The 26485-nt window shown below is 41.7% G+C and overlaps 4 protein-coding genes across 14 annotated transcripts; 2 read left to right on the plus strand and 2 right to left on the minus strand.

Annotated features, from left to right (window-relative positions):
• Positions 1-79: 79 nt before the first annotated feature.
• On the minus strand, positions 80-10481 carry LOC120447929 (JNK-interacting protein 3). Of its 10 annotated transcripts, XR_005616077.1 has the most exons (17): positions 9744-10481; positions 8065-8085; positions 7279-7515; positions 7063-7218; positions 6596-6992; positions 6314-6418; positions 6080-6115; positions 5560-5577; positions 5000-5057; positions 4742-4920; positions 4453-4675; positions 2773-4386; positions 2492-2712; positions 2222-2422; positions 2070-2130; positions 1795-1884; positions 80-1148 (listed from the first exon to the last, which is right to left on the minus strand). XR_005616077.1 is itself a non-coding variant. In XM_039629592.1 (16 exons), exons 1-16 carry the CDS (start codon positions 9843-9845, stop codon positions 1142-1144), a joined length of 3636 nt encoding a protein of 1211 aa, XP_039485526.1. In that variant the 5' UTR covers positions 9846-10481; the 3' UTR covers positions 80-1141. The 10 variants fall into 10 exon arrangements, 7 of the variants coding, with proteins under 7 accessions (XP_039485526.1, XP_039485522.1, XP_039485521.1 ...); XR_005616078.1 differs by lacking the exon at positions 8065-8085; XM_039629592.1 differs by lacking the exon at positions 1795-1884.
• Positions 10482-10771: 290 nt separating this feature from the next.
• Positions 10772-11644, plus strand: LOC120449770 (signal recognition particle 9 kDa protein). Its single transcript, XM_039632409.2, has 2 exons — positions 10772-10987; positions 11052-11644. The coding sequence occupies exons 1-2, from the start codon at positions 10847-10849 to the stop codon at positions 11142-11144; spliced, it is 234 nt and encodes a 77-aa protein (XP_039488343.1). The 5' UTR covers positions 10772-10846; the 3' UTR covers positions 11145-11644.
• An 8159-nt stretch (positions 11645-19803) lies between these two features.
• LOC120448921 lies at positions 19804-20435 on the minus strand. 2 transcript variants are annotated; one of them, XM_039631149.2, is made up of 2 exons: positions 20143-20434; positions 19804-20093 (listed from the first exon to the last, which is right to left on the minus strand). In XM_039631149.2, the coding sequence occupies exons 1-2, from the start codon at positions 20378-20380 to the stop codon at positions 19843-19845; spliced, it is 489 nt and encodes a 162-aa protein (XP_039487083.1). In that variant the 5' UTR covers positions 20381-20434; the 3' UTR covers positions 19804-19842. The 2 variants fall into 2 exon arrangements, with proteins under 2 accessions (XP_039487083.1, XP_039487085.1); XM_039631151.2 differs by having other exon boundaries at positions 19962-20093; positions 20147-20435.
• Positions 20436-22466: 2031 nt separating this feature from the next.
• On the plus strand, positions 22467-26033 carry LOC120449713 (homeotic protein empty spiracles). Its single transcript, XM_039632332.1, has 3 exons — positions 22467-23582; positions 24625-24895; positions 25028-26033. The coding sequence occupies exons 1-3, from the start codon at positions 22633-22635 to the stop codon at positions 25409-25411; spliced, it is 1605 nt and encodes a 534-aa protein (XP_039488266.1). The 5' UTR covers positions 22467-22632; the 3' UTR covers positions 25412-26033.
• Positions 26034-26485: the final 452 nt, after the last annotated feature.

The raw sequence follows: 26485 nt of genomic DNA on the forward strand, positions 1-26485 counted from the left end.
CAAGTCACAAAAATAAAGCATGAAATTATGAAAATAAACCCCAATTTGCGTGCCTGATTTATATAATAAGTTTAATACATTTGCTATTTTATGAGTCTTTATTTACAGTAAATAACTTTCGACATTTTTTAAAATTTTTGTTTTGTTGTTGTTATGATTTGCGTTTACAAGTGAAGCCAAAGCTAATACATACGCATAATTTATTAACTTTCGTTTTTCATGTCACGCCATTGCAAAACAGAAAATATCACTGAATATGCGCCATAAGAATTCTCTTTCAAAATCGCAGCGATTTAATGTTGTATGTGATGGAAATGCGTGAATTTTGGTCAAATTTGTTTTATTATTAAACATAGGCTTACAGAACAAATGAATAACAATCAAAGTTAAGGTTGAAACTTTTCCAGCTAACGTTTAAAATTATTTAACAAAATAACTAAAAATTAATTGCTCATCATGATCGCACTTTACAATAAAATAAAAATATAGATACATAAAATTAAGATTCTACTACATTTTTGGACAAAGAATCACGCAAAAATTCCCTTGACAAGGCGCACTTTCTTATATATGATTTAGATATATCTATATTTATATGTAAATGTGGTGTTGTTGTGTCTATGCAAAATACATAACTTGCTGCCAGGAGAGCGCATAAAATTTACAAATTTCAATCTTATTACACTCTCTTATATATATATATATATTATTATATACTTTGAAATATTTAGCTGGCTATCACTGACAAATAAATGTGCAGCTTATGTTTTTTGGTTTAACTGAAGCAATAAGAAACAATTGGAGCAGCCTCGCGGCTTAAATTTAAAAATTGTTTAACTAAATTAATTTATAGAACCCATTTTGTCATCGTGGTAGTTTTTTTTGTTTTAAGGTAGGTTAGTTAGATAAATACTAAAGTTTAAGGTAATCTTTTCGCTAGCCTGCAGTTGTGTCGTTACACACCGAATTATTAGATTATACATGTATGCATTCATATAACTGCTATTCATAATATTCATTTGCACTTTAACCAATTAATCGGTTTTAACGTTGACTAACGTGCCACACGATCAAGTAACTCTTATCGCCTCGATTCTCGATCGTTTGGTTTGGTTCCAGTTGAATACTGTTTTCCATGTCGTTATCGTCTGTAAAGAGTCCATTCATTTGCATTAGTTTTTCAAGTTTTTTAAGCGCTGTGCACAAAAATGACCTATGTGAAAGATGGATTAGTGCAGATATATACGACTACAGGGTACTACTAGAATTCGATCATTTACAAAGCTTATACAGGCCACAATACAGTTGGTAAGTCTTTAGTTTAATGTTTTAGTAAGCGTTTTGCTGAACTTTGCACAACTTGTTAATAGTTTGTACACAAGTCTTGCAAATAAAAATACATTCTAAAATGAATATAAATAAAGTAAGTTAAATAATAATGTTAAAATAATTAGGCATAGTTTAAACTGATTTATATACCCGATTTAAGTGTATTTTACAGAATTTGCCAACCCTGAACACAAAAATATGGTGATTACAGATAATGTTTAGGACAAGGGACACGGTACACCAATAAATTCAGTTTTGTGTGCGTGGTTTTTGTGCGAAATAATAGTGTCGTGTGCGCTTGAACCATAGATATAGTGCTTCAGAACCGAAAGACCAGTGGGTACGCTCATTTAAACAGTCTTTTAGCCTTGAAACGCACTGCCAGAGCAGTAAAACTGGTGCCGATTGGAACAATACAGAAAAACATGAAAATAAAATGAAATTAAAATAGTGACTTGCGTAAACCTGCTTAGTGGGCTAGTTCAGATCAGGTCACGGCTGAGAGAAATGCAGCAATCCACTTTTGGGACCCCATCCTGCTACAGATTGAACGTTCTAGGTGTGGGGCAGAAATCGCACAATTAAATCGCATTGAAGGCAAAACAAAACAAATTAGGTAAGGACACAAACAAAAAATAACCAAAAACTAAGCATTTAACAAAATAAAAAGAAAACTAAAAGAGCAATGCAAAAGAAAAAAAAACAAAGGAAAATCAAAATGATAAGAAATCAAAGCTTACGTATCGACTTTCCAAACTATCAAGTGCGCTGCATTATCACTAGCATCAAACTTATCATGTCCTGCAGATGGGATGGAATATGGAATGGTTATACACGGCTCACAGCTTCGCTGCCCAATCCGTTTCATCCGGCGGACGCGGTGGCCACTTACTTATGCGAAAATCGATGTAGCCCTCGCCGCCGCACATGACCAGCATATCGGGTCGCTTGTTGGTGAAGGTCAGTCCACCGTTCAGATTGGGCTGCTGCAGCATGGGCACCGATACGAAGAATTTCACCGCATCCCGGTGGCCGTGGAAGGAAAGTTGAGCGTTGGCCATGCAGCACAGCGGCATCTGGCCATGGGGATCGGCTGTCCAAATGAAATATACAAGTAATAACATGCGAAGGCTCTAAAACAAAACGTTTGTATATCACTTACATGATGACTTGGGCTGCACTTCGGCCAGTGGCACTGAGATGATCACGCCATTGCTGGTGCCGATCCACAGCCGATTGCAGGACACCATTAGAGCGGTGATGCGGACGAAGCTAAAGCCCAGCTTGCCGGTGCCGAGCATCTTGGACACGTACGGCTCAATGTCCACGTCCTGCTTGTGCTCGAACGTGTGCGTGTTGTACAGCCGCAGCGTGGAGTCCAGTCTGAATGTTATAGGGAGCCATATAGTAACAAGCAATCAAATGAATGGTAAAGAAACACACCTGATTGATACCCAGACACCAGCTCCCGTGGCCGCCATCTGACGCACCTGGCTCTCCTTACGCGGATGCGCGTCCAGCGAGTGCACAATGTTGAGCGATACGGGGTCCACGATGAAGATCTTGTTGCGGTGAGCGGCCCAAATGCGCTCGCCAGCCACACAGAGGCAACGTATCGAATGGTTGCGATCACCGAGCGTCACCAGGTGATAGCTATTCAGATCCCATTGGCCGTCTGTCTGGCGGCGGAACACAGCCAGTTGGGCATTGGCCAGCGCCACAACGACCCTCGCCTCTACGTGTACAATCGCTAGCACAGCATCCGGCAGGAGAACTCGGTGCAAGCACTCGTGCCACCTTCCCACGCTGCTGTGCACATACAGCCAGCCATCCTGGGCGCCCAGCCACATTGTGGGGCCCACCGAGCTCATTGCCGGTTCATCACGATCCTTGGTCTCCAGTATGGGGTTCAACGACTTGGTGGTAAACAACAGATTACTGGTGCTGGTGTTATTGTTGTTGTTCGTCTGGTTGCCATCCGTGGCCAATCGCTGGGGAGCTCCTGGCAGAGCCTGTCGTATTTTGATGGCCTCCACATTGCCAAGTGGCTCTTCGGCACTCACGGCCGGCAGCTGCTCATTGGATTTCTCAGTGGCTTCCTTGGCCTCCTCCTCCTCCTGCTGTTGCTTGGCATTGCTGTTCTGCTCATCGTCCGACTTTGGTTTCACACGTACAAACTCCACTTTGCCCAATAGCTCAGCTCCCTCGCCCGGCCGCTGCAGCATCTCGCCGGCCTTGACCACTTCCGATTGCTCCAGCAACGCGTAGTCACTCTCCATTGCGCCTTGCACGGAGGCAATGCAAAGCAAATGCGATGCGCAGATGGGAAAGGCATCCAGCACAGTGGCCGATTGATTGGCATCAACCACACTGACCGTACTGGCAGCATGTGTACTTGTGCATATCCACACAAACGAACTGAGTTGCGTCTCGGGCTCCAGCGTCTCCAGGCTGACCCTCGCCATCTGCCTGTCCAAGGCCTCCATGCTTTGATCCGCTGTGGGACTGGTTATCTCGGCTATCTTGAGCGTAGATTTCGGAGCATACGGTGAGCTGGCAGGTATTAGTGATTGCCCATTCTTTGTGAAGCCGCCGTGTAGATTAACGCCTGCCGCACAAAATACCTTCATGTGGGGCGATGCCTCCGCCAGGGGATTACAATAAACGGGAACTGGTACACCACCCGAATGGCGGTTGGGATTCGCCTCCTGGCTGGCCTTGTTAATCGGCAGACTCCAACCGTAGGCATGCAGCCGCCCATCCTCCTTTTGGACATGGGCACGTAGCTGGCGGTACTGCTCCCTTCTCCTCGCACTGATCCTCTCCGAGCTGCCCTCCTCGGCATAGTCTTTCGGCATAATGAGTGCGTTGGCAAGACCAGCGCTGGCCGGATGCACGGGCGGCTGGCCGCTGGTTAGGGCCAGGCGATTGTCGCCACTTCCACTTCCTCGACTGGGTGATCCGTGGCTGTGGGCAGGACTTCCTCCGCCGGTGTGACGAAACATCGGCCCCCCTCCGAGACCGTCCGCAACGCGTTCCGTTGGGCGGTTGGAGGGGCTGTCCATATAGAAGGGGTTAAGATGTTAATACAAAGGTTTTCTAAAAGATGCTGATATGACTCACGTAAAAAGATTACTAAAGTACTTCCAAATGCTCTGCTTGGACTTTCTGTCTAAATTATCTACGGTACGCGAGGCGCGGAGTATTTCTGTCAGACGCACTGCCTCCTGCAGCTCCATTAAACGCTCCTTGTACTGATTGCGCTCCATTAGCACCATGGCCATTTCCACACGGGTGAATCTCTTGCGCTGTGCCAGCGGCACATCATTCTCCTCCTGCTCAGTGTCTAAAATAAGGCGTAACAGACAGAATTATTACTTGGAAAACATTCCCTAAATCTATTAATACATACTTTGCTGCTTGACCTGCTCCTTGGCCTTCTTCAGCTCATCCTCCAGCTCACTGATGCGCTGCCTCAACTTGGTCCTCGATTGCTGCATGGCATTGAGCTCCTCGCGAACGATTTCGACCTCACCAGTGAGCTCATCCACTTTGACAATCAAATCATCCTTGACAATATTGAGCGCATTTCTGTAAGATGTGGAAAATGGGTATAATTGGTTTTAAGCTAATTGATTCCCCAATTGGGAACATCATTAGTCACACTCACTTGGTGGCCAGCAGCTCATTGTTTTCCATGATAAGATTCTCAACCTCCTTGCCCATGCCTGAAAAATGTTCGAGAGCATAATCAATAATTGGTAATTGGTATGGGTTTTATTGACAAAACAAGTGTAAAAGCGTTTGGGAAATTCAAGTGAAACTCAAGTGTAAGTAATGGCATTCAATTAGGAGTTAACTTATAGATGTTACAAATGAAATCAAGCCAATTAAAATCAATGGTCAGATGATGGCAACCTTCACATTTTGCATTCGTTAAAATAGGAAGAAAAATCCAGAACCATATCAAGAAATAAACCAAAAACTACCAAACTAATGGAAGATCTAAAACCAAATCATATGGCAAAATCCAAACGAAGAGGGATGTTTCCAGTCCAGACAAGCACCAAATACAAGGTAAAGATACATTTTTCAAATGCAAAACGGTTTGAGATATACTACTACTTACGAGGGTAAAAGAGTAATGAACTAATTCTACGTTTTGTAATAACTGGGAGCTACTTTATCGATAGATATGTGGATGTTGGCAGCGCGTTGTTTTAGACTTACCAAAATAGTTGTCGTTAGCTTCAAAGGATCAATACAATGCAAATATTGTTGTTTGTGGAGTGTGTTTAGTAATTTCAAGTGGAATTTGATTTTTGTGTTGTGGGGAGGAAACGAAATGTTTTTGGAATTGGGCAAGTAGAATTCGGCATAAAAGAAAGAGAAATTTAATTAGAGTTGATGTTATAAAATTTTATTTGCAATTTTCTAAATTTGTTTAAATGTTTCTAATTTGCTAATGCTCTTTAGCATGACTGATACACTTTCGAGCTCATAATTTCCAACAGATATCACAAGGGAATACAAACACACACAATACGCGGCTCTAGTGAAGATCCTAAAATCTTTGTTTCTCTTTTTGAGATTGTTCAGTCGAATCTCGCATGATATTTGATGTATTTACAGGTTATATAGATGAATCCATATATGTAGGAATTATATGGCGTTTGTGGCTGAGTTTCTTGTACTTGTCTTTGCTCTCGCTGCTGTGGTTGATGGTCTTGAGTGCTTGAGTGGTACCTACCTGAGGACGCATACTCTCCAGGATGGACCCAGCTGCCTAAAGGGTTCGGCCACAAGGAGTATAGTTCCACGTGAGTGTTGTTTAGTGCGCGGGCAAGCAAATCAGAAAGGAAGAAGAGGGATATTGGCAATTAGTACAGCTTGGTTGAGTTGGTTTTGGATTTGTATGGAAAATAGTTAATCCCCCGCATTTTAGTTAGCAACATATATGGTGCAATAGAGCCGAACATCTCACCTGTGACAATCTCATTCTCTTCACTCTCCTCGTTGTCCTGGAAGGACAGCTCTTGGTAGAGATTGTTATCCGAGCGCTGCTCCTTTTTGGTAGTCGAGCGACCAACTGGGTTTGGGGTTGGTTGGATTGGATTGGGTTGTTCGGAGTTTCGGTGTTTTGGTGTGTTGGTGTTTGGTATTTAGTTGAGTTAACACAAAAATCAAAAGAAGAGAGGAAAAATTAGTACGGTCAGCGGATGAGTAGTAAGCAGAAGGTTTTGATTTTCAAACACCCAGCACTTACCATTTGAGGGCACATTTGGCACAACGGGACTGCTGTCGGGACTCTGGGGCGAGGTGGCCTGATGCTGTTCCACGTTGGCAGCTCCACGTTCCGCCGTCCCACCGAGATTGTCCAGCTCGTTCTGCAGCGAAGGCGGACCGGAGTCATCCGACTGGCTGCCCACACTGCAAATGGTCTCGGTGTCCAGCATCACCGAGTTCTCCAGCGAGGCGAAACCATAGGAAACGGGTCCCGAGCTGCGAGCCACGGGATTTAGTCTCGCTCGGCTCACATCCATGCGTTCGGAGGCGGTGCTCATTTGGGAATGCGTTGAGCCCATCAGCATCTTGGTGCGCTCCATGTAGTCCACATGGTTCTTGAACAGCTCAGTGTAGCGCTCGTGCAGTTTGTTATACTCCTACGATAGTTAAATACATTAGCAAAACATTTACTGTCTGTACTATAGGTTCAAAGTCTTTGGGCTTCACCTTCTTGAGATCCGCCTCCCGCTCCTCCAAACGACTCGCGTGCTCCAGGCTGTTCTTGTGCTTCAGTTCCAGCATTCGCACAATGCTCTCCACCGATTCCAGACGCGTGGCCAGCTCCTTGTTCTCCTGCTCGGCCAGATCCTCCGCTTCCAATAGCTGTGGGCATATCATTTGAATTTAATGTAATGAATTAAATTGGGTTCCCAATGCACTCACCTTCTGTTCGGACTGTTTGCGGGCGCTCTTTTCCCGCTCATATTGTGTGACTAACTGCTCGTTGTCCTCGCGCAGCAGCTCCACCTCCACGTCCTGCTCCTGATTGATGCGATAGGAGGCATCCAGGCACTCCAGCACGTTCACGAGCAGCGGCATCAGGTTCTTCACCACATCCTCGTCATAGCGATTGATCATCCGCTCGAATTCCTGATAAATACTGCCCGCCAGTTGTTGGACCTGCAAGAGGATTTGCATCAGTTGATTTGAGCTTCGTCTTTTTGGGCACGTCACAGGGACAACAAAGTGCAATTGATTAGTAGAAGTGGCACAAAAAACCGTAAGAACCTTTACAAAAAATATTAGTTTCATTTTTCTAGGATATATTTCATTTTCATAAAGTCCTTTCATTCAGACAAACATAGAGCATCAAGTAGAGATTTTAAGGGACTGCCATTTAGTGACTTCATTAAATCGTTTAACATAATTGCGGTTTGTGGCCGCGGCTTATATGAATGAAAAACGCATGCATTTGGTTATAAAACTGTGTGAAGAAACTTGATTGTTTCCGGTAAATAATGGAACCGAGAAAGGTTAAGGTTGACACCTTCTCAGCTTTCAATTGTTAGTTAAAAACAAACAAAAATTAAAAGCAAAAACAACTGCAAGGCGTGCAAAATGGTACTCAACTAAATGGTTTAAACAATTATATATCGTGCAAATACGTATCGAAATGTGTGTAAAAAAAGAAATTAAATAGACCACAAACGAAAAATTTTGATAACTCACGATGCTGACAACCTGTTCATTCTGAAAGAGAAAGAAAAGAACAAAAACATGGTGTAAAGGACACATAAAAACAAAATTTCAACAAATTAAATGAAAATTGTGGAAATAAAACCCATCTTATGAATAAGTGCATGATGAATGAGTGAGTTGTGTGCAAATTATTTACGATAAATGTGCAAAATAAGAAAGTAAAATAAAAAGGTATGCGATTTTCAAGAATACTGGAAAAACCCATGCGTTTCGACTTCTTTAAATTATTTTAACTGAGATTTCATTGAATTTTTAAGTTTTTACATAGTGCTTCTTGGCGTTTACATTGCATGAGAGGGCACTTCTCTTATAAAAACCCGTCAGCAGCACAAGGTTGGGCTTACTTATAAGGCCAACTAGCTAAGGTATTCAAACATTTTTGGCCAGACTTGTTTCACAAATGGTTTCTGGCGCTTGTTGGGCCAAAAAACAAGTTTTTTTTTCGATGTGTGCTAGCAATGCTTTCCGCTTGAAAGTGGCTGTGAACTCATTACTCAATTAACAGGTAGCTTATCAGCCGCCCATGTGCGCCAAGAACCATGAATTGGGGAACCTGATGAGCTCATTCTGGGAGGGTGAGGGGTTCGAAATAACACTTATATGAGTGCGAAATTGCGAGGGAAGGCCCTCTGATTTGATTTGCATAGACCGATTAAAGCTGGCGAAGCTGATAAAGTGCAAAATCAATCGGGGAATTGGGGTGAAAAATAAATATAGACCAGACTGCATGAATATATATACATTGGGTTTATGGCTATAAGAATCGATAAGCTTTTATGGTGTCATACCATTTTATGGAACTAATATTGAGGAAGGGTTCTTCAAACTCATGTTTCTAAATCTCAGATGCAGATTCTTCTATATACATTTATATTTTGGTAGCTTATAAGATGATTAGATGATATTATACAAATTTATAACAACATGGCATGTGGTGTACCCACAATTCTTTTCTCTGCAGAATATTGCGTGAGGTGGTCATAAAATTTGAGGGCCGGCTGACTGACTTTATTGATTTCTGGTTCCCGGCTCTTTACCCTTATTTCCTCTTTTGCTCTCTAACTCTCTTTTTCTATCCATTTTTGGCTGATGTTTTCGCCAGTTTTAATGTCAATGACCAGAGACATCAGCTGATGCATAATAAACAATTTTTGGATGCGTTTGGATAATTAGGCGTATATAAACAAGAGAGATAGAGATATGAGGAGAGTAAGAATGATGTGCAAAGAAAGCATATTCCTGCGATTGTATTTCCGCTTGGAACACTTTTATAGCCTCATTATCTCGTGTTTGTCTTGCTGCTACGATATGAGTGGGTCTGAATGTGGATGTTAAGGAGCAGAGACCCAGAACAGATTAAACCTACTTATTGTGCGTTATCAAAATTAAGGGAGAACCAGAGACGCCCGTATGATTCAGTGAATAGTATAAATTGGTCAGTGCTAAAAACGAAAATACCAATTGCTTAAGATAGCTGTCTTAACAATCTAGAATCAATGGATTCCTATTAAAGCTTAACAGAATAGAAAGAGATTTATTGAAAAAACCTCAAGTTAACAAACGGTGAGCTTATGCTATTCCCATTCCAAGTGATCTGGTTATTCAGCAGTAGACTAGATGAAAGAGCTCCTTTGTGGATGCACAATTACCTTCTCCGACATGACCATGTTGTTGTCCTCGGTGCCGTAGACCGTTTCTGCTCCGGACTGTGGTCCTCCATTGTTGAGCAGTGCATCATCGTTGTCCATCATGATGAATGGTGTTTGGGTGGATCGCAAGATCCCTCTCTTTATAAAGGACGTGTGCTCTCTTCTCCTTTTACGAGGGGTGGGGAGGGGGCTGCACTTGACTGCCGTTGGTGGGTCGTACGTCACGCGTTAACCGTTATGCAGGCAATGGCTTTTCAACCCCACCAGAACAACAACAAAGTAGTTGGGGGGAGAAAAAGAGGGGAGAGACAGAGAGAGAGACTCCCACACACACGCACACACCACACACAGACACTTGACTTTTCGATGATTTGTGATTATATTTATATTTTGAACAAATCTCTAGTATATTTAAATAAACTGCAATTTAGCTGGCTTCTGCGTGTCACTTTTTATTTGCGTTTTCCTTTTGCGCCCCTCTTTCTTCTCTTTTCCTACCATTCACAATATTTGATTGACTAGATTTCATCGTTTTTTCGCGTTTGTTTTTCGCTGCCTTTTGAGCAATGTTACTCGCGAATTTCACTGCCCACGCCTCCGCGGCCATCCGTTGCGTACGATTGAGCACTTAATTTAAGCGTATCACTGGATTTTCACAGCATTTTTGCAATAAATATTGAAACACTTTGCAGCGCAGCTACGATGTGTGGGTGTGGGTGTGACAGTGTTACCTGGAAAATACCAATCTCCCTCCAGTAATGAAGTGGTATTCTGATTTATGTGTTTTACGGTCACACTTAAGTAATGTTTGCCAAATTATTACCTCTTATATGTTATAACATTGTATCATATTTAGTTGTAGACTTTTTTAATTTGCAAAGTGTAAGTCGAACAGGTCTTTAAGCAATTAGTATTTGAAGTCTTTAGAAATATGTTTGAAAATATACTAAGCCATTCACAATAGGTCTTGCAATAGCAGCTGTTAAGCCTATAGTTATCGAAATGAGATTCAGTATTTTTTCGATAGCTTCAACGTCACGCCGTCCAGTTGCTGTTGTTGTTTTTAATAATTTCGTCTGGATTTCCATTTGTTTAAATAAAAAATGGTTTTTGTAAAGAACTGGGAGGATTTCGAGATTGCCGCCGAAAACATGTATTTGGCCAATCCCCAGAACTGTCGATATACCATGAAATACGTGCACTCCAAGGGTCACATACTGCTAAAAATGACGGACAACGTAAAGGTTTGCACCCAATTCCATTATCATTTCAAACACATTATTAACTTGTAGTTTTATAAAACCACAGTGCGTGCAGTACAAAGCGGAGAACATGCCGGATCTGAAGAAAATCGAGAAGATCACCAGCAATTTGGTGGGACACATGGCCTCCAAGGAATAAAACGCAGAAAAACCGAAACTATTTGGCCACGGCGGCACTTCTGCCCAGAAAAAACAACAAAAACACAGCACATGCATGCACATGTAAATTGGCCGCAAGTGTTGTTGTTTCATCGAAGCAGGTGTGTGCGTGTGTGTGTGCCATCAACACCCGCATTGAATTTAGTTATTAAGCGCCAACAAAAAACCGCCCAGTTTTTGAAATTCGAATGTGGCGATCAGAGTAGCTGCTGCATTTAGCATGCTTTTAAACGACATTTCATAAATGTCTGCTCTGTACACGTTGCGAATGAGCTGCGGATGGAATCATCATCATCATAATCCTCTTCTGGTGGTCCAAATCCCATCTGCAGTCAGCGGCGGCGGTGCAAAATGTTTTTCATAAAGTTAACCATACGGATTTGTATTTATCGTAAGAGTCAATGGGTCGTTCCACACATTTCCTTGAAATGATCAGCATGAAATAAATCAAGGGAGAAATTATAAATGCTATGAAACGGATGAGTCTTTTTGATGTTTTCATTAGATGCGGTAATTTATACTTTATACATTTGAAATTTTCAATGTAACTCCTTTCTATGTACATTTAGATTTATCAAACTATTCTAAAATCAAGTTGTGCATAGGAAATGAAAAGCAATTTGCCAAATTTTTCCATTCTATTACAAATCAAAGCTATTTTTCAAATGGTGTGTATACCTTTTCATAAACAATCATATTATATATTCAAAATCGTAATTTAGTTGCCTGAGCTACCCTTAGCATTGCTCACGTTATATGGAATGCATTGAATTTCTTTCGGAGCATATCAAAAGAATTTATTTGAATTTCCAGCACGAGTAGAGGAAGTAGTTGGCATTTGGAGACGCTTTCCGAAGATCTCTTAATTGCCTAACCATTAAAGCGATTAAACAGCCCGAGCAAACAGTTAACAAGCCACCTGAAAGCAGGAGGAGCAACCGAAGAACCACCGATGGGAACTGGAAATGGATGGAGCGCAATGGGATGGGATGGGATGCTGCTGGCTCACTTAATAATCCGAGAGCAAATATTGGTTATTTGCCTGCGAGAGGCACTCGAGTTTATTTGCCGCAGGAGATTGACAGCAGACCGCCGCAAAAGATTGATGGACCCACTGGGGTTCCGATGCCCGATGGCCACCGGATTGGACAATCGGACATTGGGACATTGGGACATTGGGACACTGGAAGATCGGTAGCCCACAAGTGTTTGCTGAGAATGAGTGCATTCTGAATCCGTTTGAGGTGGGATCTACCTGTTGAACGGGGAGGCAACTCAGTAGCCACTTTGGATTAAGTCGAAGCGTTTGCTTGACCCACAGAGATCCGCTCGAGCGGACCTTTTGATCAGCCCTCCAACCCTACAGTTGCAGCTCAAGCGGACTCCATCTCACTTGGCCATTCCGGCCATACATGTCCATTCGATTGAAGAAACCGTCAGTTTCCGGCAGCAATATGCATAGCTCCACGACAAGCTCATTTGGCTTCTGTTTGAAGGAGGCGAAGATGATGATGACTTTGGCTGGCGGGGATCGGTGGCGATCCCACCTGCCCAACCCATCGGATGTTTGTGTTTGCCCGGCTCTGTGCTTTACTCGATTTTGGTTTGGCTTTGTTTGCGCAGCGCATTGCAATCACTTTGGGTTTTCAAATGCTGGGGAATGGGTATAAATTCGGGTAGTTCTAAAATTGTAATGCCTACATATAGATCTTCATTTTTAATCCGTCCAAGGGGCCTGCATAGTGCAATAAAAGTGTTATAAATTTTATAGGCAGCACAACAAGTTGCAGTTATCAAAATCAACAAATCAAAAGACAGAAACCACAACGGGCAATCTGTAACGCTTTCATATATACACTCTATACATATATGTACATGTGCATTGGAAAAACATATATTTTATATAGATGGGTTGACGATTGTGGGGTGGCTACTGGTGTTGGAAAATGGAGGTCGTAAAATGGAAGCATGGCAGCGCGGGAACGAACGGTGGCAATAATTTCGATCTTTACAAGACGATAAAGCTCATGGTTTAATTAGGCCCCAGCGATTCTTGGCCGCCCTCTACTCAAACTGTTGCGATAAACTTGACAAATAACATAAATACCTTTTATTGCGGGTGGTTTTGGATGTGGGTTCGATTTGGCTGGGGTGCGGGTCTGATTGGGTGGTTCGCTGTCTCCAGGCGTAAGACCTTCTCAAATAGACCTACTACTAGTATTACGCGGACCATGGCGGTACGTGCTTTTTACGACACCCACTGTGGCGTCAATTATAAAGATATTTAAGTACAGTTAGCATGCAATTAGACGGCCCACAGTTGACTCTATCGCCATGGTCAGACTGCCATGAAAATCCCTCTGATTTAATATATATACATATATAGTTTTATATGGTATCGGCCTGGCAGGGCCATATAACTAAGTCCCATTGATTGCCATAACTAGTTGGTCATATGACAATTAGTTATAAATTAAGACCACCGATTTCTGGCACAATCTAAAACCAGCGCATGTTCTGGATTTTCTCTAGGACAAGAGGTAAAGCTGTATAGATATGGACGTACCTTAGAATTGAGGGTTTATGATCTCAAAAGGTTCTCTAGTACTTTACATATCATAACTTACCTAAGAAAAATTTCGTAGCCTGCTTTTTGGAACCTAAACATGAACTACGATATCCATCCTTCAAAGTTTTTACATACCAGTTGTATTGCTTAATTGAATAAAACTAAGATATCCATGTTATTATAAAATTCTTTATCTATATTATGACAGAATTTGTTTTAAATATCCCGCGATATTAGTCACACATTTCAGCCGCTTCGTCTTATAACTCGGTCAATAACTTGAGTCAATAAAAAACTCATTAAAGGCAGGTATCATTGTCTCAGACTCCCCAAGCCACACCATCTTCCCCCCGTTTTCCCCCTTTCCCCAACGGGGGGGACACAACAAAGCGAAATTGAAATGCAAACCGACTAAAAGCTACTTGCCACCCCTTTGCCGCCCCCTGTGCCGCTCTATTGACTCAAAACGGTAGCCGCTCAACAGTGGCTAATGGTCATAATTAAACGTGGCTTATTTGCATAAATCAAGTGGTGAGTTATGTTCACCTGGCCAGCGCGCTGAGGTGAGTGAGTGGTAATGGCGGCCTTAAGGTGTTGCAGGTGAAGGGAAATCGCTTTGAAGAACTCCAAAGGAAGCCGCTTCTTCTTCTTCCCAGTCGATGCGACTCCATTTTGCATGGCATACCCTTTCGCAAAAGGTATGTTAGCTTTAATAAAAGAAATACCCTTATATCTATAAAGTTGTGTTTATCAATAATTGCATCACTTTACCTGGCTTATCAAGGAAGTTAAACCACAAATTGCAAGTAATTTTTAAGGTTTAAGGTTTTCTTGGCACACTCATAGAACTTTTGATTCATAATTATGATTACACCCATTCATAATTACAACCATGATTTCATTATCTATACAATAAAATTTTCTTGTTAAAACCAATAAAGAAATGAGTTGTCCAAACCGGAAGAACTGAACCTACGTCAATGGGCCTAGTAGTTCGACATATATCATAATCATCAATAAGGCAACAATCAAATTGAAGCGGTGACAGCATGTCTATAAGAAACTAAGTGTACAAATTATATCACTTTCATTATAATTGAATCACAAGGAGTTAGCCGGAAATTTCGCAATGCCCCGGAATCGATGACAAAATACGAGTTGCGTTCCAGATACGGAAGCAATTGCCCACTCAAGTTTTGGGAGCCGCAGATTTGTCATGGCCCGCTCCTTAACAACCACATACTACCAATACTATCAATATCTCTGCGATTCACGACTTATCGGGGTGCACAAATCAAACATATAGCAATGGTGCGAGAGGGCGATTTCAAAACCGTTGATAAATGGCAATTGTTATTACTAATATACGATGGGCTTGGTAATGGCTTATTTATAGGGTTTTGGTTGGCGCGAACTGGGCCTGCTTTTGGCCTGGTAAATCAACGTCTATGATTAGAGCTTAATACATTTTGATAAGGTGTATGCCATAAACGGAGGCAGCTAGGTTTGAACTCACAACTCAAATTATTGATAAATGCCACTACCTCGTCTTCTTCTGGCCCATTTGGCTCACTTGGCAACTCTCTCGATTAAGCCACCAATTTGGCTGATTGCACGGCTAATGGCTAATCGAGAGATTTGGCCGGTTCAAGTGGCCATTTCCGTGACTCCGAGAGGGTCAGGTTATCCGCGTTCTAAATTAATTAATTTGGTAGTGTAAAGTATAGATAGCTAACCTATACTTACTTTAACCTGCAGTTACTACTCCACATTTAACCGGAAATGATAGTTTGCAGACTCATTTCTGAAGGATTTTCGCGCTTTAAATCGCGCTTTCCAGACTCCTCCGCAAAGTTCAAATCTCGGGCGTCGCTTTAACCGCATCTGTGTTTACCCATTAGCGTTTTTCGGGCTGGCAGCTTAAAATGTTTACTCGGCTCGCCGCCGAAGACGCTGATGGTGTTTGTGAGTTTGTGAGCAGGGCGCGCAATTTCTGGGCGGGGCCAAGGTATACAATCGTCTTTTTGGTGTTTTTCTTTTTTTTGGCACTTTTGTTTACTTTCGAATTATTTTGGTTTTGGCAAAATGTTAAATACGCAATGCGTAAGTAAGGTAGTCGGCAGTTGGCGTTGGCAGGGGGGCGTGGGGCGTGGCACAGACATCTGAAAGCTAGGTGGCGCCATCATAAATTCACAGAAATTCCCCTTTAATGGAGATTAATACGTTTGTCCCCAGGCGCCTCTTAGCTCTTTTAGCTCCGCATCTCCAAAACTCCAGATCGTCGGCGATTTATTGACTTTGCTGAATGTTTTTGAATAACTTTTGATATTTGCACAGTTTTCATTTCATTGCTATTTGGCCATGTTTGTCGTCTATGGCCAAGCGGCTAATTAGGAACGTGGGAATGTCTAAGGGCATTTGACATTTGGCGATGAGTGGAGTGATTTGCGATTGATGGGGATTCTTTGCATCCAATTTATTTAAAATGTGTGCTATTAAAAGTAAGGTATTTTAGTTATAAGAGAACGTTACAGGAAATGTCGATCTAAACATACAAATTATTTACCACAGCTATTCTTCTCAAGAGTTTTCAATTTTCCCCCCAGACGGTCTCAAGTTCAGCATTCTATTGCTCCAATCACACCTCTTTAGATTAATCGAACCCTTCTGACGCATTTGAATAAAATTCACAACTGGCAGGCGGATTCGGTTTTTAATGATTTACAAAACCCTTGGTGGAAGCCTTTGCCCCATTGAGCTGGCATCTGGGCAGGAATGGCCCGTTTTTTATGACCACAAATCAACCAGACCAAATAAAACGATTAGGGGAACTGTGAAGAAGTGAGTTTGCTTTGTGTGTGAGTGTGTGTAAGGGTAAGAAAGAAAGAAAGAAACTTTGATATTTTGTCAAACGTTTATGGGCAAATCAATCAATTTCAATGCAATTTCAATTAGGCCAAGATAAGCGCTAAGGAGGCAGAGAGGCATTCAATTCAATCCAATCAAATGGGCCAATGGTCGCGCTATCAGTCCGATTGTGTGTGTGTTCAATAAACAATTTTAATATTTTTAATTATGAAAACAAGTTGATTATATAAATTAAATCGCTGCCCCGTCAGCGATTAGATTACGACACTTCTTCCAAAAAAACTTCAAATTCTTAACTTTTCGAGTGATGTGACGACCATTTAAGCGGCTTTAAACAAATTTTTATAATTTTTCCATCTTCATAAATATCAGGGGTATACGAAAAAAAAAGTGCGGAGGGCGCGACTGCTGATAAGGGATTTTGAATTAATTGAAAATTGATTATTAGCGATATATATGAGCGTGCCGATAAGAAAGTCCGAAATTGAAGGCAGCTAAAGATAAGCGATTTCTTTTATTTCGAACACTCTTTCATAATTGAAAATTAATCCATCATAATAGACGTCAGCGCAGAAATTAAAACTCAAGTACGAAGGGTCTTTCGAACCCTTAAGAAAATCACCGGAGAAAGGGAGCAAATAAAATATGAATCGATAAGCGGAGATAGTAAATTATGTGGCCACAAACAAGACCAGGAAAAAGGTAAGGTAAATAGGCCGAAAGTGACAAAATGAAAAATGAAAAAAAAAGAATCGTATATTTTATAAATACAAATGAATTGATATTGTAAGCAGGATGGCAGAGGTGGCATCATTATCTGGCAATTGAATGCACTTATGCAAACAATTACAAACTGCCAGGCAAACAGCACTGCCGTGTATCTGTAGCTGTAGTTGTAGCTGTATCTGTATCTGTATCTCAAGCCGAGTATCTGAACAAATAAGGAGCACAAATCAAAATGCGATTTTCGTGCGTCCTTCTTATCGGAAAGTGCACGTTTACCTTTCGCTTCCAATCGTCTGGCGCTTCAACGCACTCACTATATGGTCCCATATTTATATATGTACTTACATATATGTATGTATGTATATATCAGGAAGTATTCCCTGCAGAGGTTAAAAAACTGCGATGTCGCCACGGCAGCTAAATGTATCTGAACTGTGTGCAAACAGAACCTACAGAACCCACTCCAATCCACACAACTCCACTCGCAACTCGACTTGGTTGGGTTTTGGCTTCGGTTTCGGTTTTGGCTCCGGTTTTCGGTTTGCAACGGCTTGGAAATTTGTTTGCGCTGTGGCTAATGAGGCAGTCCAATGCAGATACAGAAGCTATATCCACATATGTAGATATATATATAGATATCTTATGTTGCTTTAAGATTGCGCGATTACGGAGATAAACTTACGCTGCAATCGTTTCTTACGGCTAAGTAAGTTCATTTTAAAATTCAAGTACCTTTTACCCTTCGCACCTCTTTAAATCTTATTTTCATCAGCACTATCAGCAAGATTTACGATGACCAAAAAATTATTGATTGTTATCAAAACGGCCCTAAAACCTAAAGGAGCTAATCTTTGCCTAGCGGAAACTAAATGGTATTCTAACGTGTTCTAATAAAAATAATAATTTGCAATCGTTCAGTAAACCATTTCCTCTCAAAGGATTATCAGTATCGGTATTATCTCATTAATGACTCCCATAATTCTGACGTTTTGTATATGGCAATTAAAAATAATAAAAAAATACGAGGAAGCGAAATACAGAAATGAGTTTATCAGTTTTTAATAAGTTTGCTTCGTTGGCGAGCCAATAACAAAAGCAAATCAATTCGCGCACTTAATGAAAAAAACACAACTCAATTATAAACTTTATCAGTGGTTTTTGGGGCGGAGTTTTGGGCTGGTCTCTTTCCTGGACTCTTGCAGTCATTTAAAAGTCATTTTCTCAATGCGAAAATTCCATTAAAAATTGTGTGTAAATAAATGAAATGTACATAACATAAAATATTTCATTCATTTCGTCTGTGTACTTCCGTTGATTTACAATGGATAATTTTGTGAAAAAGGTGTTTGGTTAAAAATGATTTAACGAATGAGATTATAGAAAAATCCGCAGCATAATCAGTAAATCAGTTAAGAAATATTACATTTGCAATTGAAAAGCAAACATATTTATTGACCTCCTTGGAAAGTGTGGCAATTGTTTGTTAATCATTTGGAGTCAGGCAAAGATGACCCGTCTGGGTTTGTTTAAAACATTGCAGGAAAAAGAAGAAAATCCAGAAAATAAAAATGCAAATAATAAATATCAAAGTGCAGTAATAATTGGCATTCACACATTTGTATAGTGAACTCGGTGTGCCCACAACTCTGTCAACATAATGAGCCAATTGGTATGGCAGGCACTTTGCAGATACAACTCAACGAAGTATCCGTATCTGTGTATCTTTGTTGCTGCTGATATGTAAAAATTATTTATTGATAACGCAATTTAATGCCAATTATTTGCACATCAATATTTGCTCAATTATCAACTGCAATTCACTTGGGTGCGGTTGTGATGATGTTGTGATTAATGAGCAGATCCAATGATGTTGATAATGACGATGACGATAAAAGGGTACTGGTTTGTTTTTCACTTTTCTGCGGTTATTGTTTTAAAATGTTTTGAAAAGTCTTTGACCTTCTTGATTTATCTATGGGGATTGAGGCATTGAACACAAGTGCCAAAGTCAACTCAATCAACCCTCCGCCTTCATCCCTTTTTTTTGCGCCAGCTTTTTTTGTTTACTTAGCTAACTAAGGCGCTGGAAATCTGTTGAAATTTTCTGGCATTATTGTTCACTTATCGGCTGAATTAACACGACAAAAAGGGAGAAATGGAATGGCAGGTTCAGGATATGTGTTACCCGTCTCTTTCCAACTCGGCTCATCCCTCTCTTTCCCTTTTATATGCTGACCACATCAGCTAAATTGCAGCGGCATATGTGACGATTTATTTTTATTGGTGATTTGGTGATTTCTATTAGTGATATTTGCTGGCAAATATAACGCCTGATTAGCCTAATATGTCAGACAATTTATCATTGATCTAAGGCAGAATTTATGGGGTAGCTGCTGTAAATTCAAAAAAGGGTTTATCAATTCAATTGTGCATTAAAAAAATCATTGTAAATAATGTTAGTTGCCCATATTGCGCATTTCTTGATTAGAAAAATGTATTTTAATATTTATTTGGCTTACAAAAATAGTAATGTACATACTAAGGTCCAGAATACTATTAAATTTGAAATCCTTTGATCAGTGCCTTTCCCTTCTGCGTCGATAAACCATTTTCCGCAGGGACACGTCTTATTTTCCATCAAAGATGACCAAATTGCTCGACTGCACATGTGACAACGTTTGTTATTTTCAATATCTAAACCTTTTCTCTTGATCTTTTGACATCCCGTTTCCGGCGACCAGAAACAGCAATACCCGATAATTGGCTCTATAAATTTGGTATTATAATAGTAAATGAGTAAATAGTGAATACTCACTTTCCTTCACAAAACCCAATCCAGCAGGCATGCAAGTCTGTAGAAATGGCGGTACTTTGGATGAATTTACATGCCTGCCAAACTTGCGGGCATCAACTTCGAATTCACAACTCCATCCGGTTGTCTTAACTTTGCAATCGCGGTTTATCTTCGAGCAATTCGCACATTGCATCTTATCATAGAAACTTTGGGCGGTGGTTATATAAGCGGCTATAATCCAAACGAGTTTTCCAAACATATCGGCTGTCAAAAGTGTGTTTTGCTTCAAGGACTGCTGGGATCGGAAAAATATAGAAGGTATTCTACAAGATGTTGTCACCTATAATAACAAGTAATAAGGAACAAGAGCTTAAATTGTTTAACCAATGAATTAAAATATTTCCAATTAGCTTGCATAGTATGTACTTAAGCTAACTCAAATCAAGTTTACCCATAACTCTTCTCTTTACAACATTTTAGCTCTAATTGCATATTTACGTAGCCATTTGCCCAAAATCAAAATGGAATCGCATAAACAAAATGCGAACTAAAACTGAAACCCAATTCAAATCCTCACACTTTCCACATAAAATTCCCCCACTTTCAAACCATTCAAAGCCCCCAATCCCATCTTTCTATCCACGTTTGTGTTGTTATATAAAATAAACTATTCTGGAATAACACAAATCATACTGAGCCAGAACAAACGAGGCTGGACCATTGCCAGGTCATGTTCCACGAGCACCACCACCCAACCCATAAATGTTAGTTAAATGCACGTGGATGAGTAGATAAATATGGTATAATGAAAATAAAATAAGAACCAGATAGAAACTTGCTGGAGAAGGGGTGGCGGGGTGATAGAAACAACAGCAATCAGTCGTCATTGCAGACATCGCACTAATTTTGAGTTAGTTATTGGGAAAACATTTTCGGCTTGAGTTTGGGGTTTTTTTCTCGGGAAAACTGGGAGTGAGTGGGGCTTCATTGTTGTACGTGGGCAAGGAAAATACACTTTGGCACGTTTCTTGTTAGCGAACAGTTTTCCCCCATTTCCTCGGCTACTTTTAACTCTTTTCCTGTCTGGACATTGCATTATACATATATGTACTACATATTATGGGTTCTATTTATTTGGGTTCTAAAGTCTGCACCTTTGCAACTTCTTTGTCTTTCTGCCAGCTGCTTTCGTTTGCCTTTGCTTTGGCCAGGGATTGTGGCTTTAAATTGGGAATGGTATACTTTGATTAAGTTAAGAAGATTAAGATCAAGTTAACAAGAAAAGCAATAGCACCTTTAACGTATAATTCCTATTAAATCAGCTTAGTATCAAGTTATCAAGGTGAAATGCACAAAATCGATTATAGCTCACATCGTTATATAGCTTATGTTAATGTATTCCTTGGGCTTCCATTCAATTTGATGTCCTTTGCTTCCGCATTCAATCCATTTATAGCCTGCTACCCTCCAAACACTTGGTGGCCGCCATTCATGTCCACTTAGTAATCCATCAAGGGAACATTAATATCCTCGTCTCATCTGGCTGAGCGTGGGTCGTAAAGAAAATGCATTATACGGGCATTACGGCGGATAGCGTTAAACTGCCAGCCGAGTTATAAAAGTCCAATGAAACGAGACGTTATCGAGATTATTGATTTCTGGCCGGGCTTAAGGCTTCTGCCTTTTGGCCGCTTAAAGTGGCTTGAAGTGTGTGGATCGCTGTGCTCAAGTGCCTTAATTGCTGGCCTAATCATCTGCCAGACTTCCTATAACCTATTGCCCCTCCATCTCAGCACCCCCTACCCCTCACTCCCTTTAGGAGCCATTAATGACCTTCCGCCCAGCACTCCCTCACCCTCCACTCTCCACCCTCCACTCTCCACTCAAGTTGATTATGAAGATTCTTTCGTCTTTTGCCGTTGAACTTGCTAGTTGCTCAACACTCCATAATGATGGCAATTATAGCCTCGTTTTTCCAACAATTTATATGAAATTTGCTGCTCCCCAGCTCACTAACCCACTCCTCACCCCCTCACTCCCCTTTTGTCCACACTCTCTCTTTTTTTCGGCCAAGCCACGCCCCTTCAATGGACATTTTCAGCCACTTGGCCACGCCCCATGCCAGCGCGCCATCTCTGTCGCACTGTCAGCGGCCACTGCCAGATACTCCATCTTGAAAGCGGCTTTTCTGGTTTTTCAGAGAGCGAGAGAGAGAGCGAGGGAGAGAGAGAGAGGCAGTGCTGATTGCACCACCGCGGTGGTGCTTTATACTGGCATTCCACAGCGCGTATGTGATATGATATACCACGTTCGCCCGCCAGCAGCGCACAGTCGTTAATGAGCGCTCGTCGAGTTCGCTTCGCAGGAAATCCCAACTCGGTTGCGCACGCGTTCGCAAAGATTCGATTTCGAAACGTGTTTGAAAGTGTTTTTGAAATTTCAAGAAAATATATATATAGAGTATTTCGAAAAGAGTATAGAAACTGAACATATTGGTGAACCGAGTGAAGCATGTCCAGTGCCCAAGTGTCGCAACAGCCGCCACCACCGCCGCTGACCGCCAGCAGCAGCAACTCAATGCCGTCGCAATTGCTACTCAGCCACATTCAGCACCACAGCAGCAGTCTGCACCAGCACCAGCACCAGCACCAGCGCAGCCACCAGCGATCCTCGCCACCTGCCCAGGACTACGATCAGGGCAGCAATCAGTCCACACTCTCGCCCAGATCCCAGTTAACGCCCAGTCCGCCGGCGGCGAGTCCCACGCACTCGGCGGCCACCACAGGATCACCAGTTAGCACCTACGCTCCGGCCTTGAGTCCCGGTGCTGCCCAGGATACCAGCCAAACGGAGAGTAGTCACAGTAGTCAGTCACAGATGCCCCTGCTAGTGGCGCCCATGCCCGTGGGCACAGTGGGTCCGCCACATCCACATGCAGCGCCGCCGCATCCACGTCTTTATGTGGAGGGTTTCCCGGCACCGCATCACGTGCCGCATCCACATCCCGCCCTGGGCGCCTATCCCCTGCCACGACTGCCCCTCATGATGCCGGCCAATCCACCAGGTGTGCCATCAGGAGCAACTGCACCACCGCCCGTTTCGCCGCAGCCCGCGGCCAATCACCTGAGCCACAGTGGTGCCACAACGATGGCCACAACCACACTCCTGCCACCCGCCCAAAGTCAGCCGAAGAAATCCTTCTGCATCGATGCCCTGCTGGCCAAGAGTCAGCACCAGTCGTCGGGTGAGCCACAGCCCATCATCGTGGATGATCGCCTCGCCGCCCTGCACTATGCCCGGGATCAGGCGGAACTCAATCATGCCTTCGTGACCGCCTCCAATGCGGCGGCAGCTGCTCAGGCGGCTGCCTCGGCCGCCGGCGGCATCAGCGAGCAGGAGGCACTGCAGCGCATCCGGGATTCCAGGGAGTACGACTCACCCAGTCCCGACGGCATGTCAAGGTGAGTGAAGAGATCTAGATGGGTTTACTGGTACGAAGTGGGTTTGAAGTGGGTCTGAATAGAAAAACATTTTAACAAGGCTTTAAAAATGTATCATGAGTGATCAAAATGCATTACTGAAATAATATCCTTTGAGTATATAAAATGTATCATTAAAAGCTTTATACTATTAAATGTTTTCGAGAATTTGTTAAGAAAATCTATCTCGCTTATTATCACCAATTGTTATTCAACATAAAAAATTGCAATTCATTTCGTTTAAAAAATCAAACTCTTTTTTAAAGTGAAACGCATTAAAAACCTAGTAATGTAATCACTTAATTAACACCCATCATAAATTTCAATGGGTTTGAAAAATGAATAATTCAAAAGTATTTATTTGATAGCTTATACTATCTGTCCTGATAATTTAATTAGTCACTTTTTAAAAGTACTACCAACGACTTTAGGTGGGTTCATAAAATTAAGAAAGCTTAATAGTTATATGATACATTTTCCTTTACAATACAAATACTTATATATTGTCCGACATTATTACTCATTTGCATTACTGGTCTGCTAATACCCAGAATTAAAAAACGATTCGTATAAAAATGCAGCTCCTACCAAAAATCCCAAAAATCCCTCAACTTCTGGTGCTAATCTCTTGGCTGGCTACCAAACAAAACCGTGGCACTTGGTGGAAAACCATTCCGAAAGCCAAAGCGAAGCCCCAATGAAGCTCCAAAGCAGCTTTGCTGGCACTCGAAAACATGGCAAGCAAAAAAAAAACCAATTCAATTGGTCAATTCCAATTTGGTCATCAGCCACAGAGATTACGTATACGCCATGTGTCTGCCGTCACAAGTGTGTGAGTGAGTGGCTAATTTGAAGTGCGAATTGTGTACGAAAAGGCAAACAAATGAGGGGGCGGGTGGGGGGTAATATTAATTGTTTTCAAAATGTGTCGCGTAATTTCGATTGTCATCGATATGTTAGATAATTCAACATATAGGGTGTCCCTCCATTAAGTTTCAGTCTTAAATTTCTGCTCTCTTTACAGATCGGAATCGCCCACTTCGTCGCACCGCTCCAGTCCGCCCATCAGTCCCGGCTGTGAAGATCAGCAGCAGCCCCATGGTGGCATTCATCCCCAGCATCTGTCCATGCGCATGTCCGACTTCCACGACGAGTTCAAGAAGCCGATTCCACCCCACAGTCCCATCAGACCACAGGATTTCCCACTCTACGCCGGCGGCCATCCTTACCAGCTGCTGGCCCAGGGCGGCTCCGCCTTCCACCGACCGCTGGATCCCTCAGGCAAACCCATTCCCGTAAGTAGAACTTAAATATATCTTAATATTATAAAGTAACTAATGCATTAAGTAAGTAAATAGATCCAAAGATACCTTCATATGTTATTATTTATGTAATAAAAATCATATATTTCTTGTTCCTCGTTGCAGATACCCATGGGTCACAATTTCATGCCCTCACAGCTGCAATTTGAGTTCCTGGCCCGCGCCGGCATGCTGCACCATCGGATCCCCGAGCTGGCCGCCTATCCGCATCATGCGATTCTGGGCAAGACGAGGAGACCCCGAACCGCCTTCACATCGCAGCAGTTGCTCGAGCTGGAGAAGCAATTCAAGCAGAACAAGTATCTGAGTCGTCCCAAGCGATTCGAGGTGGCCAGCGGCCTGATGCTGTCCGAGACGCAGGTGAAGATCTGGTTCCAGAATCGCCGCATGAAGTGGAAGCGCTCCAAGAAGGCGCAGCAGGAGGCCAAGGAGCGGGCAAAGGCCAATCAGCAGCAGCAGCAGCAGTCGACGCCCAGTGCAGCCAGTTAGGAGGAGCATTAAGGAGGAGCATCTGCAGGATCTGTAGATTCTGCTGGATCTGTAAGATCTGGAGGAGTGGTCTCCAATCTAGTCATGCCGCGATCAAACCGCCGTCCCACCATCGAAACGAGACACCCTGTTTTCTAGCACCCAGTTTCATACGCGCAATCGGTCGAAATCTTTTTTCGGGTTTTTTCACATTGGTTTCGCTTTATTATTTTTATTTTGTGCCACAACAACTGGTCACTGTGTGATATATGTAAACAAGAAATATAAATTAAATTCATTACCCTCCCCGCCACCCCCTCTTTCTAGACACTGTATGTACATAAACATAAATCTTAATAGGAACACGAGCATAAATAACTAAATAAACATAAATCTAAACTAAATGAGTAATGCCTAAGTAAATAAATTACATTAAATGCGATTAGTTTAGTTGGTAATTTGCAATTTGCTTGTATAATTTGTGTAAATAATTGTAATTATGTAATTGTAGTATTTAATATTAACAGAAACAACAAGAGCCATTGAGAAAAAATAACACATATAAAATGTATGATAACGCAATGCGATTGAATTAGTTAATTTTCTGGATTTTATTTTGAAAATCAAAAATGGAAAAAATAAATCACGAGAAACATAAACTTACATGGATTTTAATAAAGGGGGAAAATTAAGGAATAGAAAAGTGAATCATAAATATGGAAAAGGTAAGAAAAACAAAGTTTAAATTAAAGAGAAAAATTTCATAAATATAAGTAAAACCATAAACTAATTTAAACCAGAAAAAGCAAAGCAACGATTACGATGGCCAAAAAAATGTTTACAACGAAAAAAAGGTAAAAATAAATAAATAATTTATATATATTCAAGTAAGTATCTAATCTGGCTGGCTTTGAGAGCTGTCTGTGGCTCGAATTTATAAATACACGACGACCATAAAGAAAGAGCTATTAGCCACATATTCGTTTCTACCAATCAAAATTCTACTCAATTTCTGAATTTCTTGCCCTTGCGATAATGCTTATCGCTGCAAATAAATCAAAATGTGCGCAGATAATCAAGTTAATTGCTGAGACA

Source organism: Drosophila santomea, chromosome 3L (genome assembly GCF_016746245.2).
Source record: "Drosophila santomea strain STO CAGO 1482 chromosome 3L, Prin_Dsan_1.1, whole genome shotgun sequence".
NCBI classification, from domain to species: Eukaryota; Metazoa; Arthropoda; class Insecta; order Diptera; family Drosophilidae; genus Drosophila; species Drosophila santomea.